Source organism: Mizuhopecten yessoensis, unplaced genomic scaffold (genome assembly GCF_002113885.1).
Source record: "Mizuhopecten yessoensis strain PY_sf001 unplaced genomic scaffold, ASM211388v2 scaffold2599, whole genome shotgun sequence".
NCBI classification, from domain to species: Eukaryota; Metazoa; Mollusca; class Bivalvia; order Pectinida; family Pectinidae; genus Mizuhopecten; species Mizuhopecten yessoensis.
Genome location: NW_018404626.1, coordinates 54,052 through 70,799, shown reverse-complemented (window position 1 = coordinate 70,799; position 16,748 = coordinate 54,052). Strand labels below are relative to the sequence as shown.

The following is a 16,748-nucleotide window of genomic DNA, read 5'->3' as shown; positions in this document are numbered from 1 at the left end:
AAAAATAACAACACTTTGTCAGGACCATGAGTCGATCATTCCTACCAACTTTCAGTTCAATCGGCCCAGCAGAACTTGACTTTAAGTTTGAAATGTAAAATGTTAACGGACGACGGACGACGGACGAAAACGAATAGCAATAGGTCACTTGAGCTAAAGCTCAGGTGACCTAAAAAACACCAATAAAAAAGCAAAATACAAATATATAAAATAATTCATGGGAACAAAAACTTTGTATAAAATAATTCATGTGATGAGATACTTTGTATAAAATAATTCACTTGAACATATACTTTGTACATGAACAAGTAGTACTCTCAAATTGATACTGTAAACAAATGCTTCACTTGAAAAAATATATTGTCCAAATGATTCATGTGAACGGATACAATTTACTTTGTTCAAACAGTTTATATAAACGGATGCTTAATACGGCATACACTGATACTTTATTTAAACAGTGCTCAAGTACACATCAGAAAATGTTGTTGAAACAGAATGGTGATAATTTTAGAAAAATGTTTCTGATTTAAATAACAAATTATTATAAAATGATATGAAATGAAACTTAATCTGACCTTGAACAAATGACCTCATATATGTTTGTGTATTTCATTCAAAAAAGTTTGGAATATCAAGTGCTCATATGTTAAACAAACACCCAGGCACATGGAGTATATGAATACCTTATAACACCCCTATCCACAGAGATGTCGGGGCAAATAATAGCAGCTTCAATGTATGTTTTATCTTAAAAATAAATGAGTAAAATCTGCCAAAGAAACACCTGTCTTTTTCATTATTACAGTAAAAAACAATTGATTAAGTGCTCTGTCTAGCCAGTCAACTTTCCCAAGAGACCACCTCCATTAATACACAAACCTACATCATGAGATGACTTTTAAACTTCTTATTGCAGTAGTTCATTAGAGTGAACATGTGCTGAAAGACCATCTGCAATAAGAGATCACTTGAAGAACTTCCTGACAGTGATCTCTAGTTACAGGTTTAACCGTACATGTAGATATACAATTATACAATCAATAAACACAATTCAATTAATTAGGTGCTAACTACTAGTTCTATGGCACCTAGCTAAATACCTCCACATGACTGTTATCCCATTATGTATATATAACCACACAGTGCAGGGGAGGTAATAGATATGGGACTTGTAGTAGTTACTCCCCTTTTACCAGCTGCTAGTTCTGTAATTTCATTCCATGCTAACAACTCCTGTTTATAAAGTTCATAGGATTTCCCTGTGTGAAAAGTGGGGGGGTTTGATATTTGTTGTCATTGTCTCTTCTCTCCTTGTGACGCTCTCCTGACACTGTAATGTCTCCTTACACTTTTTATACACTCTCTGTATTCCAACTACGCTCACTTTACACTGACTAAATGTCAAAGTTCGCTCTGCTACCACTGTTAATACACTTCTCAACTAACCTGTGACATGTGCTTCCACCATCTTTATTCACTCAAAGTAACCTCTCCTAACAAAGAGTTCCAGTAAAGGGGAGTAACTACTACAAGTACCATATCTAAAAGGGGTGTGGCTATAGCTCTTAGTATGCCAGAGGGAGGTGAGCATAGAATTAGGGAGAAAGTATTCGACCAAATTCCTTTGGAAGATTTAAAGAAAGACGATGGTTTCGAAACCCTGACAACTTTTCTGGATAAACATCATGCAAAAGATGACCTTGCAGATAGTTTGGAAAAATTTGAGGACTTTGAAGATCTCAAGAGGAGTGAAGGTCAGTCAATCAATGAATTTATTGCCAGTTTTGATTGTGCATACAGAAAAATAGAGAAAAAGAACATGAAACTACCATCATAAATTCTGGCATTTATACTTCTCAGGAATGCCAACGTCACAAAAGAAGAAAAGATGCTGGTGTTGACAGGCATGAATTATGCGAACCGAGATACGTTGTACGAGGAAGCCAAAACTTCACTGAAAAAGTTTAAAGGGGGAGGTGGACTTGATCATGTTAAAAGTGATACACCAGCGATCAAACTCGAACCAACATTTTTGGCAGAAAAGGATGAAGCGTTATGGGCAGTAGGTTATGTGAAGAGGAGTGAAAAATCTCAATCCGAATGGGTTCGATGGTAAAGTTCTTAAATGTAAGTCGTGTGGATCGTACCGACATCTTGTCGCCAAATGTCCTGACAGTTGGGAAAATATGTCGAAAGTAAACATAGCTGAGGAGGTAGAACATACCGTTTTATTTACTGGGTATCATAAGGAGGGCATAACTCAACTTGGCTCCGATGCACGGAACTGTGCTGTATTAGACAGCGCGTGCAGTAGTACCGTTTGCGGAAACACTTGGCTACAGACATACCTGGATTCACTCGGCGAGGATGACCGTAGTAAGGTTGTTAGTCAGACAGGTCACAGAATCTTCAAGTTTGGTGGAGGGACAAAGTTAAAATCTGATGGTGAATATGAACTTCCCATGTGCATTGTCGGGAAACAGGTAACAGTCAAAACAGATGTAGTGGACTCTGACATACCATTGTTGTTGTCCCGGTCAGCAATGAAAAAGGCTGGGGTAAAAATGGATTTAGAAAATGACACGGCAGTAATTCTGGGAGAAGAGGTGGCGTTAAACTTAACGTCGTCTGGCCATTATTGTGTTCTGATTGACAAAACCGAAACACTCCGTGTTGATGACGTAAATACAGTCAAGCTAGAGGAACAGGGTCCAGAAAAACGAATGTCAACCTTGTTGAAATTACATCGCCAGTTCGCTCACCCACCGAAGAAAAGACTAGTAGCGTTACTGAAGGATGCTGGAGCGTGGAAAGAGGAGTATGAGGAGGTCTTGTCTGAAATAGAGGCAAAGTGTGAACTGTGTAAGGTGTATGCCAAAACACCTGCACGGCCAGTCGTGGCATTACCGATGGCAAGAGAATTTAATGAGAAAGTGGCAATGGATCTGAAACAGTATAAGGGCCGATGGATATTACACATGATCGACATGTGGTCCCGATAAACAGTTTCCGTTTCATCAGTCGTAAGAAACCCAGCAACGTGATTGATGCTTTGATGAAGAACTGGGTAGGTGTGTTCGGAGTCATGGGATCGTTGATGACCGACAATGGGGGAGAGTTTAACTCTGAGGAAACGCGCGAGATCACTTCAATTTTGAACGTACGTGTGTGCACCACTGCAGGAATGAGCCCCTTTCAGAATGGTTTATGTGAACATGTTCATGCTGTTACTGACATGATGTTACTGAAACTTGAAGCAGAAAACTCCAACATAGAACTTGAAACTCTACTGTCATGGGCTAACATGGCAAAGAACTCATTACAAATGTGGAACGGTTTCAGCAGCCACCAACTAGTGTTTGGGAAGAACCCAAATCTACCTAACATCATGCATGCAGAGTTACCTGCATTGGAAGGGAGTACAACGAGCGAGGTATTCTTCAAGCACATGAATGCCCTTACGAGACACGAAAGGCCTACATACAAACTGAAGCTGACGAAAGGCTAAGGCGCGCATTACGGTCAAAAGTGAGAGCGGCAGAACAGGTGTTTGAAAATGGCGATAAGGTATTTTATAAACGAGAGGGAAAGGAGCGCTGGCTCGGTCCAGGGAAAGTCGTGTTTCAGGATGGTAAAGTTGTGTTCGTGAGGCACGGAGGGGTATTTGTTCGAGTGTCGCCAAACAGACTGTGTAAAGTTAACGGACCTATACATGACAGTACAATAGAGGAAAAAGACACAGTAGAGGAACGAGATGACAAAAATGTAGAAAAAGGTGATCAAACTGTAACGGAAAAGGTCGGGAACACACCAGATGTCGACAACCAGGATGTACAAGGTCATAATGTCGCCGAGCAGCAAGGTCACAATGCTGAAGGCCAAGGTCGTGATGCTCAGGGTCAAGGTCAAACTCATATTACGGCAAATCGGTATATTGAGTACAAGTTGCCAGGATCTGAGGATTGGACAAGTGCGAAGGTATTGAGTAGGGCAGGCAAGGCTACAGGAAAGAACAGAACTTGGTATAATGTGCAGGACGATATCAGTAATGAGATGAAAAGTGTCGATTTGGGTTGCGTAGAATGGAAGTTCTTAGACAGACAAAAGAATGAGGAAACGGTAAATGCTACGACAGAGGATGACGACACAAGTAGTGAATTGGCCAAGCAAGCTGAGCTACAAAAACTTCATGAATTTGAAACGTACGAGAAAGTTGAAGACCAAGGACAAAACACCATATCAACAAGATGGGTAATTACAAGGAAAGATGGCAATACAAGGGCTCGACTTGTGGCGAGAGGGTTTGAAGAACGGTCATTTATTCCCAAGGATAGCCCCACTGTGGGAAAAGGGGCAATGAGAATATTTCTCACAGTATCGGCGAGTAAAAACTGGAATGTCAAAACTACAGATATCAAATCGGCATTCTTACAAGGGAATGAATTGGACCGTGACGTGTATATTAAACCACCTATAGAGAGTCTTACGGAGAACGGGTTTATATGGAAACTCAAACATGGTTTGTACGGACTCAAAGATGGAGCAAGACAGTTCTATATGAGTGTGAAAGATGAACTTGACAAATTAGGGTGTAGACAGTCGAAGTTTGATCTGGCAGTGTTCACACTTATGAAAGAAGGAAATCTTAGTGGAATTATATGTTGTCATGTTGATGATTTTCTCCATGCTGGTGACGAGACATTTGAAGAAACAATAGGCATGCTCAGGGAGCGATTTCTCGCTGGAAAAGTAGAGGAAGGGAACTTCAATTACATAGGATTTCAAATCAAACAAAACGAAAGTGGGATCCTACTCGATCACTCGGCATATATGGATAAACTTGATCAACCACAAATGGATCTGGTACGTGCTTCACAAAAGCAGTGTCTACTCAGTGAACATGAACAGTCACAATACCGTAGGTTAGTCGGTCAGTTGAATTGGGCAGTACAAGGATCACAACCTGATCTAGCGTTTGAACTAGTGGACTTGAGCACAAAACTTACTTCAGCAACTGTAAGCGATCTAACACGTGCCGTAAAAACCATAGGAAAGTTAAAAGGTTTAAGGCCCATTCAGCTGTTTCCACCTCTTCGAGGTCAGGTGACCAAGGACTGGGAGATCATCGTATTTAGTGACGCGGCATTGGGAAACCTTAATAACAACCAAGGGAGCACTGGAGCACATATCGTTTGGATAAAGGATCGTTATGGAAACTGTTGTCCAATCTATTGGAAGTCAAACAAAATCAAGCGAGTCGTGCGTTCTACCATAGCGGCTGAAGCGTTAAGTTTACAAGAAGGACTAGAATCCGGAATGTACTACAGGAAGTTAGTGGAAGGCATCTACGGAATCAAGGATCAGAGCTTACCCATCACTACATTTATTGACAACAAAAGTGTGATTGAGGCTTTACAGTCAACTAAACTGGTTGATGACAAACGACTGCGAATCGATATCGCCGGAATTGTAGAAATGAAACTAAACAATCGAGTTGAAATTAAATGGTGTCCGGGAAAAATACAACTGGCTAATTCACTGACGAAGCGAGGAGCATCCGGTATCGAACTGTTAAATGTACTTCAGAGAGGGAAAATGCCAGAGGAATTTGTGTGATGTGCTATGTGTAGGCAAGGGGCATAATAATCCCCTTTACCGGAGGATAGTCTAATCCAGTGATGGTTTCTACTCTATATCCATTGTTAAATACATTGTAAATACTGTATATAGTTTAATTTCATACCGGGACGGTAATACTTGATTTAGTAATTTGAACATTTTCAATTGCGTTCGACTTTAAAAAGTGATTTTGATTTATGGACTAAACATTTTTGATTTTCACTTTATGGACAATTGCCATCACAAAAAGAAGAAATTATAATTAATGTTAATCCCATTATGTATATATAACCACACAGTGCAGGGGAGGTAATAGATATGGGACTTGTAGTAGTTACTCCCCTTTACTGGAACTCTTTGTTAGGAGAGGTTACTTTGAGTGAATAAAGATGGTGGAAGCACATGTCACAGTTTAGTTGAGAAGTGTATTAACAATGACTACTTGTTTGCTAGTGTTCTGTTTTGCATTGAGACCATCAATAAAGGGCAGTCATTTTTTGTCCGTAACATGATCTTACTATTACTGTACGTTTGATTGTATACTTAACTTATTTTTACATTATTAATAGCAAGATGGTATAGTTACCTCCTCTGCAAGAATTGATCAAAAATAACTTTGGTTTCCCTTTCATAACTGGACACTCATGGGGGCTGAACACCTTGAATACATCTTGTTGTAAATAAAGAGGAACTCCGTCCACACCATACATCTTCTCACTGTTTCCATGGCAAAGGAAAGCAACAATAAGGGAGTCTACTCTGGTCAAACCCTCATAGGCAGCGAAATTTTTCAAGGTGTCTTTCATAGCCTGTACGGAATAAATCATATATGTATCAGGCTGCTGTTAGGCTCTATAAAGACTACAAGAAGAAATTGCATTCATAACTCTCAGTTCACACATATGCTATGTCTACCAATACCAGTATGCCTGGGTTCCCCCTTGCTCCCTTATCCAACCATCTCCTTTTTGACTGAGTTAAAGAACCAAAAATTTATACAATTTTTACTTAATTTCGTATAACCCATCTATGACATGATAGTACATATTTGTAGTAAATTGAAAACAGATTTATATCAGCTTGATCTGCTGGGTCATATTTCGGATAATATTTTTTCTTTATAAGATCTGTTTACGTTAAACGAAATCAAAAGTTATAATACATCTTGCAAAATAGATTTAATGTACCTGTCCTGTTAAGTTATCCTTGGCATCAACATGGAATCCAAGTTCTTGAAACACTTGTCTGAGTTCGTCCCTGTTGACGTCTGTACCAGTTCTAGGATCCATCAAGGACTCTTGTGTGTAATCTCTATTGTTGATGATTAGACAGTAGCCCCGAGGAGTCGACTCCATACGATAGGTCTGTAAATTACCAAATAATGTATACATCTTTTTTGATTCTTCAAATATAATTAGAACTGGAAACCAAACAACCAAAACTAGCCTAGATTCTATCTTAATCAAGTCTTAATTCATAACTATTTGAGCCCTATTTGCACCCATTGTCCTTCTTCCATGAAAATGTTAATATACATGTGTAACAATATGCGTTTGGCACGTAAAATAGCCAATCTATTTACATGTATCAATCAATATTAAGATTAGGCACGGTAGTCTATAGTAGGACGCCGGGCTCGTCACTGAAGGGTTGCAGGTTCGAGTCATGGCACGGCACCGAGTTGTACTTTGAGCGAGTTATTTTAATCTGCTTGTTCCAGTCTACTCAGCTGTAAATGAGTATGTGGTTGGGCAGTGCCAGCCGTATGCTCCCCAGGGAGTTGAGAAAAGTATTGGCTGGTTGCAAAGGCCCTATAACCACGGATAATAATTTGTGAACCGCTTTGAGACGACCTACGAACTAGGTTGTGATAAAGCGGTATACAAGAACCTTAAATTATTATTATTCATATTAAACAAAATACAATTTACATTTATATTATAATGCTTGTGTACAAATAAAACTTTCCTTCATAACCTTGTTCACATATATATACTAGTAAAGGTTTTGGTTTAATCTGTTTGTGTTTTACATCCTATTAACAGCTATGGGCATTTAAGGATAAAAATGAGCCTATTTTGTTGATACAGAAGTTATTTTCCAAAAAAAAAAAATTTCCTTTCACAGGAATTTGAAATGTACTTATGTATGAATACAAGCATATTCATGAACATGAATTTTGAAATAAATTAATAACTGAAAACCCATGGTTAGCCACACAACCCACAAAATCAATAAGACTCCATCTAAAACTGAGGTAAAAAATAAAATACAAAAAATTACCCTCAACCAATTCCTAGTTTCCAATTATCTTGTACACAAGCCTCTTTTGTCTGGCCTGATAGCATAGGCATCAGGGCTATACACCCACCAGCTAAACTGGAAATCATTAATGGTATAAAATGGTATAAAGTAAAGTGAAAATCGACAGTTAAATGGAGGCAATCCCTAGGAAAGGCCTGTACAATGTATTAACATTTGCATATCCGTCATGTTGCATTCCCAAAATAGCCAAACTAGTTGTTCTGTTTAAACACCCGAAGTAACAATGGCTATACTAATGGTAGGGTGGTTACAACTTACTGGTCTTTCTGTGGATGCTCGCTGGTAAGCTGTCTGAATCTCTGTAAAACACAAAACCAATATTCATGTACAGTCACCTCAGATCTATAGCCTACAAACTAGTATGATTACTACCGTCAGGTTATGAAACCATCTCAATTGGCCTGATTGAAGATGGGAATGACTTTTACTGTCACAATCTGATATGTTTACGATGGTGTATGTAATCTGTGTTATAGGCCAATTTAAGATGTGTATTTCTCATTTTGAAAATACAGTAATCTTTTTTTAATTAAATGTTATCAACTACAAGTATGCGAAAAGCTTTGAATCTAGATATTCGTATATTTTTTATTGATTAATATTCAACATAGTCAATAAATGTAAATAAAAGCTCTTCTGTTCTGTGAGATGTAAAATAAAGAAATTTATTTATAATAACTCATTCATACCTGAACACACATTTGAACTCTTCCAATTCAAAAGATGTAATAATTCATTATGAAATTTCAGGGGTAAATGAGTTAAGAAGTATTACGCTAACTCCTAACTCCAAGTGTTTTTGAGACAAAAACAAGACATGCTGTGTCATTTCTGAACTTAAATGACTGATTATTTTATCTTATGACTCAGATTGTTTTAGATTATTTCAGATTATTTCTTTTTTTTTATGTTTAATAATCAACCAATCATTACTTCTAACAGGACATGAACTGATATACGGAACTTGACAAGAAGATAATTAGGTGTAATTACACAGTCATTTTGTTTCCAATTTCTAACACTCAAACTTAAAGTGTTACTAAAATTATGCTGTATTTTTTAGAATGGTCCAAACAGACGACTGCACCTAAAATTTAGGAATACTCCCCGGGTTCCAAACGTCATTACTTTTCATTGCAGCTTTTAATGCCACATACAACAGTTGATGCAACAGTGGTTCAATATGATCAATATGGACTTTTGTTGAAGACAAGTTAATATGTAATTACCAGTATATGGACCTGAAAAGTGATATTGACCTCCAAATGATTATGATTCAAACATTGTGGATGGCAAGTCAGATGCCAGATAAAATGGTGTCATCAAATACAATAATATATCGAATCTTGCATGTATTGTAGTAGAATCTAAGAAAATGTGAACATATTTTCAAAACAATCAAAGAATTAAATATTGACAGCTATAAATGGAATGGTTTTAAAATCATCTGATCTAAAACACAAAAATCAGATAACATACCAGTCTCTGGAGCTGGAGCATCTGCTGTCTCCATAACGATATCATCATCAGCATCATCATTATCATCATCTCCACACTGGCCAGTTGACATCCCCACGCTACTTTCTTGTTGCGATGCTGAACTCCCTGTTGCTGTATAACTACCTGTTTGTGATGATGAACTTCCTGTTGCTGTGTAACGACCTGATTGTGATGGTGAGCTTCCTGTTGTGATCTGGCTCGCTAGTTGTGAAGTGTGATTGGCTGTTGTGATCTGGCTCGCTAGTTGTGAAGTGTGATTGGCTGTTGGTGGTATACTGACTCCTGAAGGTGTCACTAAACTACAGGCCATACTTGCTGGTCCTGTTTCACCTTCAGCTGAAGGCTGGTGTTGTGTGACAGTGTTTTGTTGTACAACTCTCTCTTCTCCTGAGAACATCTGCAATACGTAAAATTGTATTATACATACTACATGTATATGAAATGATAAAAAAAGAAAAGCAGTGTGAACAATTCACAGGGTCATAACCCTGACACACTGTACAATTAATCTTCCATAAATTGAACTTTGTAGGTCTGAATGTCTTGAAGTTTCGAACTTAGGGCAAAGGCCAGATTACATCAATGATATTCCATTTATTAAATCAAACTTTAATGTCCTTGAATTATAATGTAGTTCTGATCATTTTGAAAACATTGAAAATTAAAACTGATAAATTGAAGTAAAACAATAACTATGAGAACATTGAAATGCCCCGGGCCATTTTAACACCTAAACATGCAAACTACAGTGTATAAATACATATATGTGTATAAATACGTTTTTAATAGCTTCAAATCTAATATATATAGAGTCCAAATTATATTTCCTGTCTGTGTTCTGTCGCAATCACATTTGGGCTAATGCAGCTTGTTCAACATTTGTGACTTGAAGTCTCAATGTTTCAAATTTTCCTGATGGTCCCGTAAAGTTCCTAACATTGAAATTTGACTGTATATTTGGGTAGTAGGACAGGAGACCAAATATCGGTACAAGACTCTCTGGAATGCCAAGAAATACTAACATACAAAACTTGGCAATTGTAAGTGACAGTGTATGTCGCAAGTAAAGGCTGTTTTTTGGTATTCCAGTTGAAACTAGACCTGTCGTCCTGGGGACAACAACTAATACCCCCCACCACCTAGAAAGTTTGAGAGAAAGAGGCTGTGATGAAAGGGGTAAGATTAAGTTTAAGCTGTGGAAGTTGAAACCTGACAAAAAAGCCACGTTATATATGTTAAACATTATTGCTTTTGGTATTACTATACCAAATTTGGAAGGAATTAAATAAAAATAAAAATGTTCTTGCATTTTCTATACAACGACATGGTCTAGACAGAGCCATAACTTCGTAGAAAGGGGAGATAACCCAATGAAAAGTACTTTAAGCACATCTCCAAGCTGTAGGGATTATTATCAGCAATTTTCATCCAGTAGTTTAGGTGGAGTACATGGTACTAAATTGCGTCAATTTCATTGAAATCTATCCTGTAGTTTAGGAGGAGTATCTGGTACTATATTGGTAAAAGTTCAAAACAAAAAGTTAAAACCTGATAAAAAATATATTTATTTATATAATATGTTAAACATTATTGCTTCTAGTATTACCATAACAAATTTGGAAGGAATTAGATACAATGAAAAATGTAAAATTTTACAACTTTACGCACATCTCCAAGCTGCAAGGATTGCTATCAGCAAATTTAATTGAAATCCATCCAGTAGTTTAGGAGGAGTACGGTACTACATTGCATCCACAGATGGACGGAAAGACGGACTGAAAACCTGATTCCAGTATACCCCCCCTTAACTTCGTTGCGGGGCGTATAACTAACAAGATACAGAACAGAAATATTGTGAGCTAAATGAACGCATGCCATGGAAGTCGGGCAGCCTATTACACAGAGCTCATTATGCAGTTTGTGACAAATATACAACAATAAATCAAGAATAATATATTCTTCTTTCACATGTGAGCTAAATTTTATAACATATTCTGAAATATGTGTGTGAATGGACCCTGTTTTACAAAGAAATATGACAAACTATCAATTGTTATTTTTATTAGTTAAGGCATAATGTGCCTTTGCCAAATTTTCCAGAGGTCTGGCTCGGTCCCAAACTGTACCTGGCCTTTTTTCAGGTTATGTCGCTTGTGTTGGTTAAGCAGAATATGTGAAAGTGCCCAAAGTTGCACACTGTGAGTACCATCAGGGAACTCTTTTCATTAAGATACTAGATCTAGTAATCATATCTAAATGAATGCAAATTTCCTCCATAAGGCTCTGACTTTCTGTCCAAAAGCCACTACTTTCTAAAAAGAATAATCAAGGGATGCTTTATCCAAAGTTACATGAATACCTGTCATTGGTTTTTGTGTTTTATTACATTCTTTTTATAAGGATTTTACATCCTTGCAACAGCTATACAGATGGTAATGTGTTTCTTCGAAAGCCTTTATATTCACCTATTGGGTCCAACTCCTCTACCTGCAAGGGAGCCAGCACCTTCATATAAATACAAATTAAATTGTCTTTGCCCTGTGAGGAGTCGAACCAACTTCAGTTCAAGTCTGCCTATTCATTCTAAGGAGAGAACTTTTGAATGACATTTTCTCCCACCCTTCACAGATGTGTCTTCCGTTTTAGCTGGGAATGATCAGCTTTTCTCCCACCCTTCACAGGTGTGTCTCCAGTTTTAGCCGGGAAAGATCAGCTTGTCACCCCCTAGGGGGAGATAGCCTCGTGCCGATTAGCGAGTGTTCAATTGTGACGTCATTAAAATGTGTCATTGGTAATTGTGACGTCATCAAAAGTGAATGACGATATGCATACCCCACATGTGTTTTTGTTTACAAACATGTCAGACTACTGTCGGTGGAGCTGTGACTGAAATAATAGGAATTTGGGAGAAAAATAATCATCCCCTACCTTGAGGGTGTAACAGAGAAATCTCCAACCCTCGGGGTGATTTTTGTTGTTGTCTGACCCTCGGCAGAGCCTTGGGTTAGACAAACAAAAAACATCACCCCTCGGGTTGGAGATTTCTCTGTCACACCCTCAAGGTAGGGGAAGATTCTATTAGTCGCCCCCTATGGAGAGATAGCCTCATGCTGATCATTAAAAAGTGTCACCGGTAATTCTGGCGTCATCAAAAGTGAATGACGATATTCATACCCCACATGTATTTTTGTTTACACTACAGTCGCTGGAGTTGTGACTGAAATAATAGGATGGGAGAAATATAATTGTCCCCTACCTTAAGAGTGTAACAGAGAAATCTCCAACCCTCTGGGTGATTGTTTTGGTTGTCTAACCCTCGGAAGAGCCTCTGGTTAGACAACCAAAAAACATCACCCCTCGGGTTGGAGATTTCTCTGTCACACCCTCAAGGTAGGGGAAGATTCTATCAGCCACAGTATATTTTAAATTATTAGTTTCTTATTGTCACGAATCAGGATAAGTACCTGTACAGGGTTTGACCGTATGTGTTGGCCCGTTACAGTCGGTGGTGCAGTGCGTACAACGTTGGCTGGACCTTGTCTGATCTGATTGTCTACCCTGAAAGGAACAGTTAGCCCCCTCAATGTGTACTCGTTGTCCTCTACTGTGTTGGCTAAATCCTCATGTCCAGATTCACGTAAACATCTTAAAAACTTTGAATATGCTGTTGGTCCCCTTCTTACCAAGTCGTCTAAAAGTCGTCGAACTTTGTCTGATCGTGTCCTCTCTGCCTATAAAGTTTACAAGAAAATCTAAATATTTGATTTCAACAACTACTATCTAATATTTTAATAGATATGTGACAGATTCTTTCTACTAAAAATGCATTATCTATTGGAAAACAGACCATGAAATAAACTATGACTTGTGACAAATTTGTTGAAGTTCAAGATCAAAGGGCCTGGGTTGGGTTTAGGCAAATACATATTTTATCAATATTGGCTTAATCAGTGTAAGGACTACATGTGTCACAAAATGGGGTACTTTGCACAATACAAAATGGAATTATTGAAAATATTGGGCCATTTTGAGATTCTATACATCAAAAGGTGAAGTAAAATGAACAGCAGTTGGAGAAACATGGTCAGGAAATAATCATGTTGTTCTTTGAAAATAAAATGTATGTTCTTACCTGTATATACTCCATCATTATGGGGGTAAATATTGACTCAGTAACCAACATATCCCACAGTTCTGCATTCGGGTCAAGGTCACGGACAAGTCTGATCCGAGCCTTCCGCAGTGCATCCTTATGAATCTTCTCCATAATTATTTCATTTTGATAGCTATACTGTCTTAAGCTCTGGAAGAAAAACATTCCTGAATCAATAAAGATTCAAATGACTTTCAAGTCCATTGATCACAAGAGGTCAAATGGACCTGTATTACTCCCCTGAAATTTAATTTTGTGGCAAAATAATGCAAATCTTCATTCTTGTTTAGGGGAAATCATATTTTGGCATTTTTGATATTTGTTCATGCATCAAGAATATTGGTCATGGGTATAGAGGCATTCTGGATAGCTGAACAAGTAAGCTATGGGATAAATATCATGACTTTAGACTAGAAGTTCCTAGGAATGTTCTTTTGGATGTTTGTTGATGTAAACATTTACTGAAGATGCAGACATGATATAATGTTTATGTTATATAAATGTCTGAATTCTACAATGGATTACGATTCTCCAGCTCAATGACATGATGCCAGGATATCTGAATATGCACTGACCAGGGTTAGACCAGAACTATTTTTGCTTGGTAATATAGTCCACAGCCAGGACTAGTTGAATTAATTCTTTACTAGTCCTTCGTCAATGTAACCAATTCAATGATTTCCTGATAAGGAAACATTGCCATCTACGGCACGAAACATCAAAAGTAATCAACTGTAGCTATAGGAGACTTAAAATAACTACTGCCATAAAAATATGGTGAAGTTTTAGGAAAATTTTGACAATTATCATGCAATATATCTTATTTTAAGCAGTTTTCTAAATTTTTGAAAGGAATATTCTTATTTCATAGTCATATTTTTCACAAGTCCAAAGGACCAGTTAGGTTAGGTCATTCACTAGTCCTTGCTGAAATCTACTAGTCCAGGACTAGCGGACTAATGTTAGTGTCGACCCTTGAATTGAAGCCTTCCACCTGTAGTGATGTCAACCATAAAGTGATATATGTCAAAAATATAGAATTAAAACAACCGGACATTGACTCAGAGTGTGTTTCTGTCATCCATCAGTAAAGTTGATGTAGACATCATGAATATGCAAAAAGTAGAAGGTATATGCAGCATGACCTACACATTTTTTTTACATTCCAATAAATAGCCTGAGTTTTCTCTGCTGTGGGCTAGACATCTATCTGTCAAAATGTATAAAGTCTGGTGTCAGGGCCAGAGAAATAATGCCTGCATCAGGGAATAAATTGTGTTTGATTATCGAAAGTTAGTGAAAGAAATATTATATAAATCTATCTTTCCGATGATACAATTACACCAACCAGGAATGTGAATCTAGCAGTGAATAAGTTTAGACTTTGAGAATCTTCCACTTTTCGTACAGATTTTTGGGTTGGCATGAAAAGGAACAACATGTGGTGGTGACCTGATAACGAACAAAGAGGAAACAGACTTATGAGCAAAGGAACAGTTATATATGATCCTGTCATTTAGGGATGATTCAGATAGTTTAGTTTGGATCAGATTAGTTAGTCAAGTATATTTTCCGATGCAGGTTCTGTATGATCCTCTACATGTCACTCAAACATGTTTTCAAAGTATACAAAACGTACACACACAGGTCTATCAATGTTCAGATATTGACACCAAATGATTAACAAACAAGAGTTTATAATAATGAAGCAGTTTCTAATCAATCCAGTGTTAATAAGCCTGTTCTTAAATTTGTTTATTGATAGGGCTCGGGATATATACCAAACCCTGTAGAAAAGTGTTCTATGATTTAATTTACTACTCATAGGGAAAGGGAGTTTTCCATATTTCAATAAACAAAACTGGCTATCTTGAATACTTCTATAACATCACCTCTTGCACACCTGTGGTTCAAAGCAGGTAACTTTAGTCTTTAAAGTTGCCCTGGATATGACAGATCCATAGTATTTGTATTGTTACTGTTTTATGGAATCATTCCAATACATCAATATGCTAAGAACTATACATATGTAACAGAGATCGAACCTGGGATTCCTGGTTTACTAGCCTTACATTCTACCATATTCAGCTAAAGAGAAATTCTCCCTAGCCAAGTCATTAGGAAGCAGCTAGTATTTTGCCTGGGTGACACATGAATGGGACTCTAAATGAACTCGAACAAGGGTTTAATATAATAGCGGGAAGTGCACTCATTGATGTATTGAAACTTAAGTTCTTGCAATGACAGCAAACACTGATATGGCCTTGTTTTGGCATATTATACATATTGACATATGATCATACTTTACTGTTTATCATCTGCAGTAAAATAAATTACCTCAACACTTAAATTTTTAAGAAAGAAATCTATGTGCTTTAATTGGTAAATTTATGTATTTTCATCTCATGCAATTAACCCATGCTTTTGGAGAAAGAATATGCCTGCTGATCATGATTATCCCACTACATACATGCGTAAAAGATGTGGATTAATCAGGTTGCCTTTCAAGCGTCAGCTGTAGGGATTTCCCTTTAGCTCAATTGTAGAGCATCAGGCTGGAAAGCCAACGGTTGCAGGTTCGGGTTCGAGCCCCAGCGACGGCACTATCTTTATCATTTTTCCTCGTCCTATTACAAATTGGGGCTGTTGACCCTCCCCGTTCAAGGTAGGAGAACCCTTGCCGAGGAGTCAAATAAACTGGGTTGGTGTTTGAAAAAAGGGGGGATAGGTCTCTGGATCCGCCTCTGAAACTAACAAAAGACGAATCTGGTTTCCCCGTATATACGGATATCGTGCTAGAAATCGTTTTGTTTTTGTGATCTCAAATATCTTGACCGTAGGGCGATAACACCAATATTAATGGTGAGCAAATGATCATTTCATAGTGTTACTAACTAGCTCAGATTTCATGCTTTGTTGTTATAATATTAACAATTGATAACCTGGTCACTTACCTATATTCTTTCGCTGAACATGGCATCGCTGGAAACGAAAGTAGGCATCACTAAGACGCTTCTTATTAACCCAGTATAACCTTTTCCGTTTAAGCGTAAGAACGACTGCGATATTTTCCTGGAAATCCCCGAGCTTGAAAGCTTTCACTAATGTGGTTGAAACGATTAGCCTATTACTAAATACTTTTTTTCTT

The 16,748-nt window shown here is 37.6% G+C and overlaps 1 protein-coding gene across 1 annotated transcript in view; it reads right to left on the bottom strand.

The window, feature by feature from the left end:
• Positions 1-16,641, bottom strand: part of LOC110446170 (cell death protein 3-like) — a 23,657-nt gene extending 7,016 nt beyond the window's left edge. Inside the window, exons 1-7 of the mRNA XM_021491184.1 lie at positions 16,555-16,641; positions 13,580-13,750; positions 12,912-13,178; positions 9,427-9,844; positions 8,206-8,246; positions 6,810-6,986; positions 6,209-6,431 (exon numbers count right to left, since the gene is read on the bottom strand). Of these exons, the coding sequence (XP_021346859.1) occupies positions 6,209-6,431; positions 6,810-6,986; positions 8,206-8,246; positions 9,427-9,844; positions 12,912-13,178; positions 13,580-13,714 (1,261 nt within the window). The 5' untranslated portion in view covers positions 13,715-13,750; positions 16,555-16,641. The remainder of the gene's footprint in view (positions 1-6,208; positions 6,432-6,809; positions 6,987-8,205; positions 8,247-9,426; positions 9,845-12,911; positions 13,179-13,579; positions 13,751-16,554) is intronic.
• Positions 16,642-16,748: the final 107 nt, after the last annotated feature.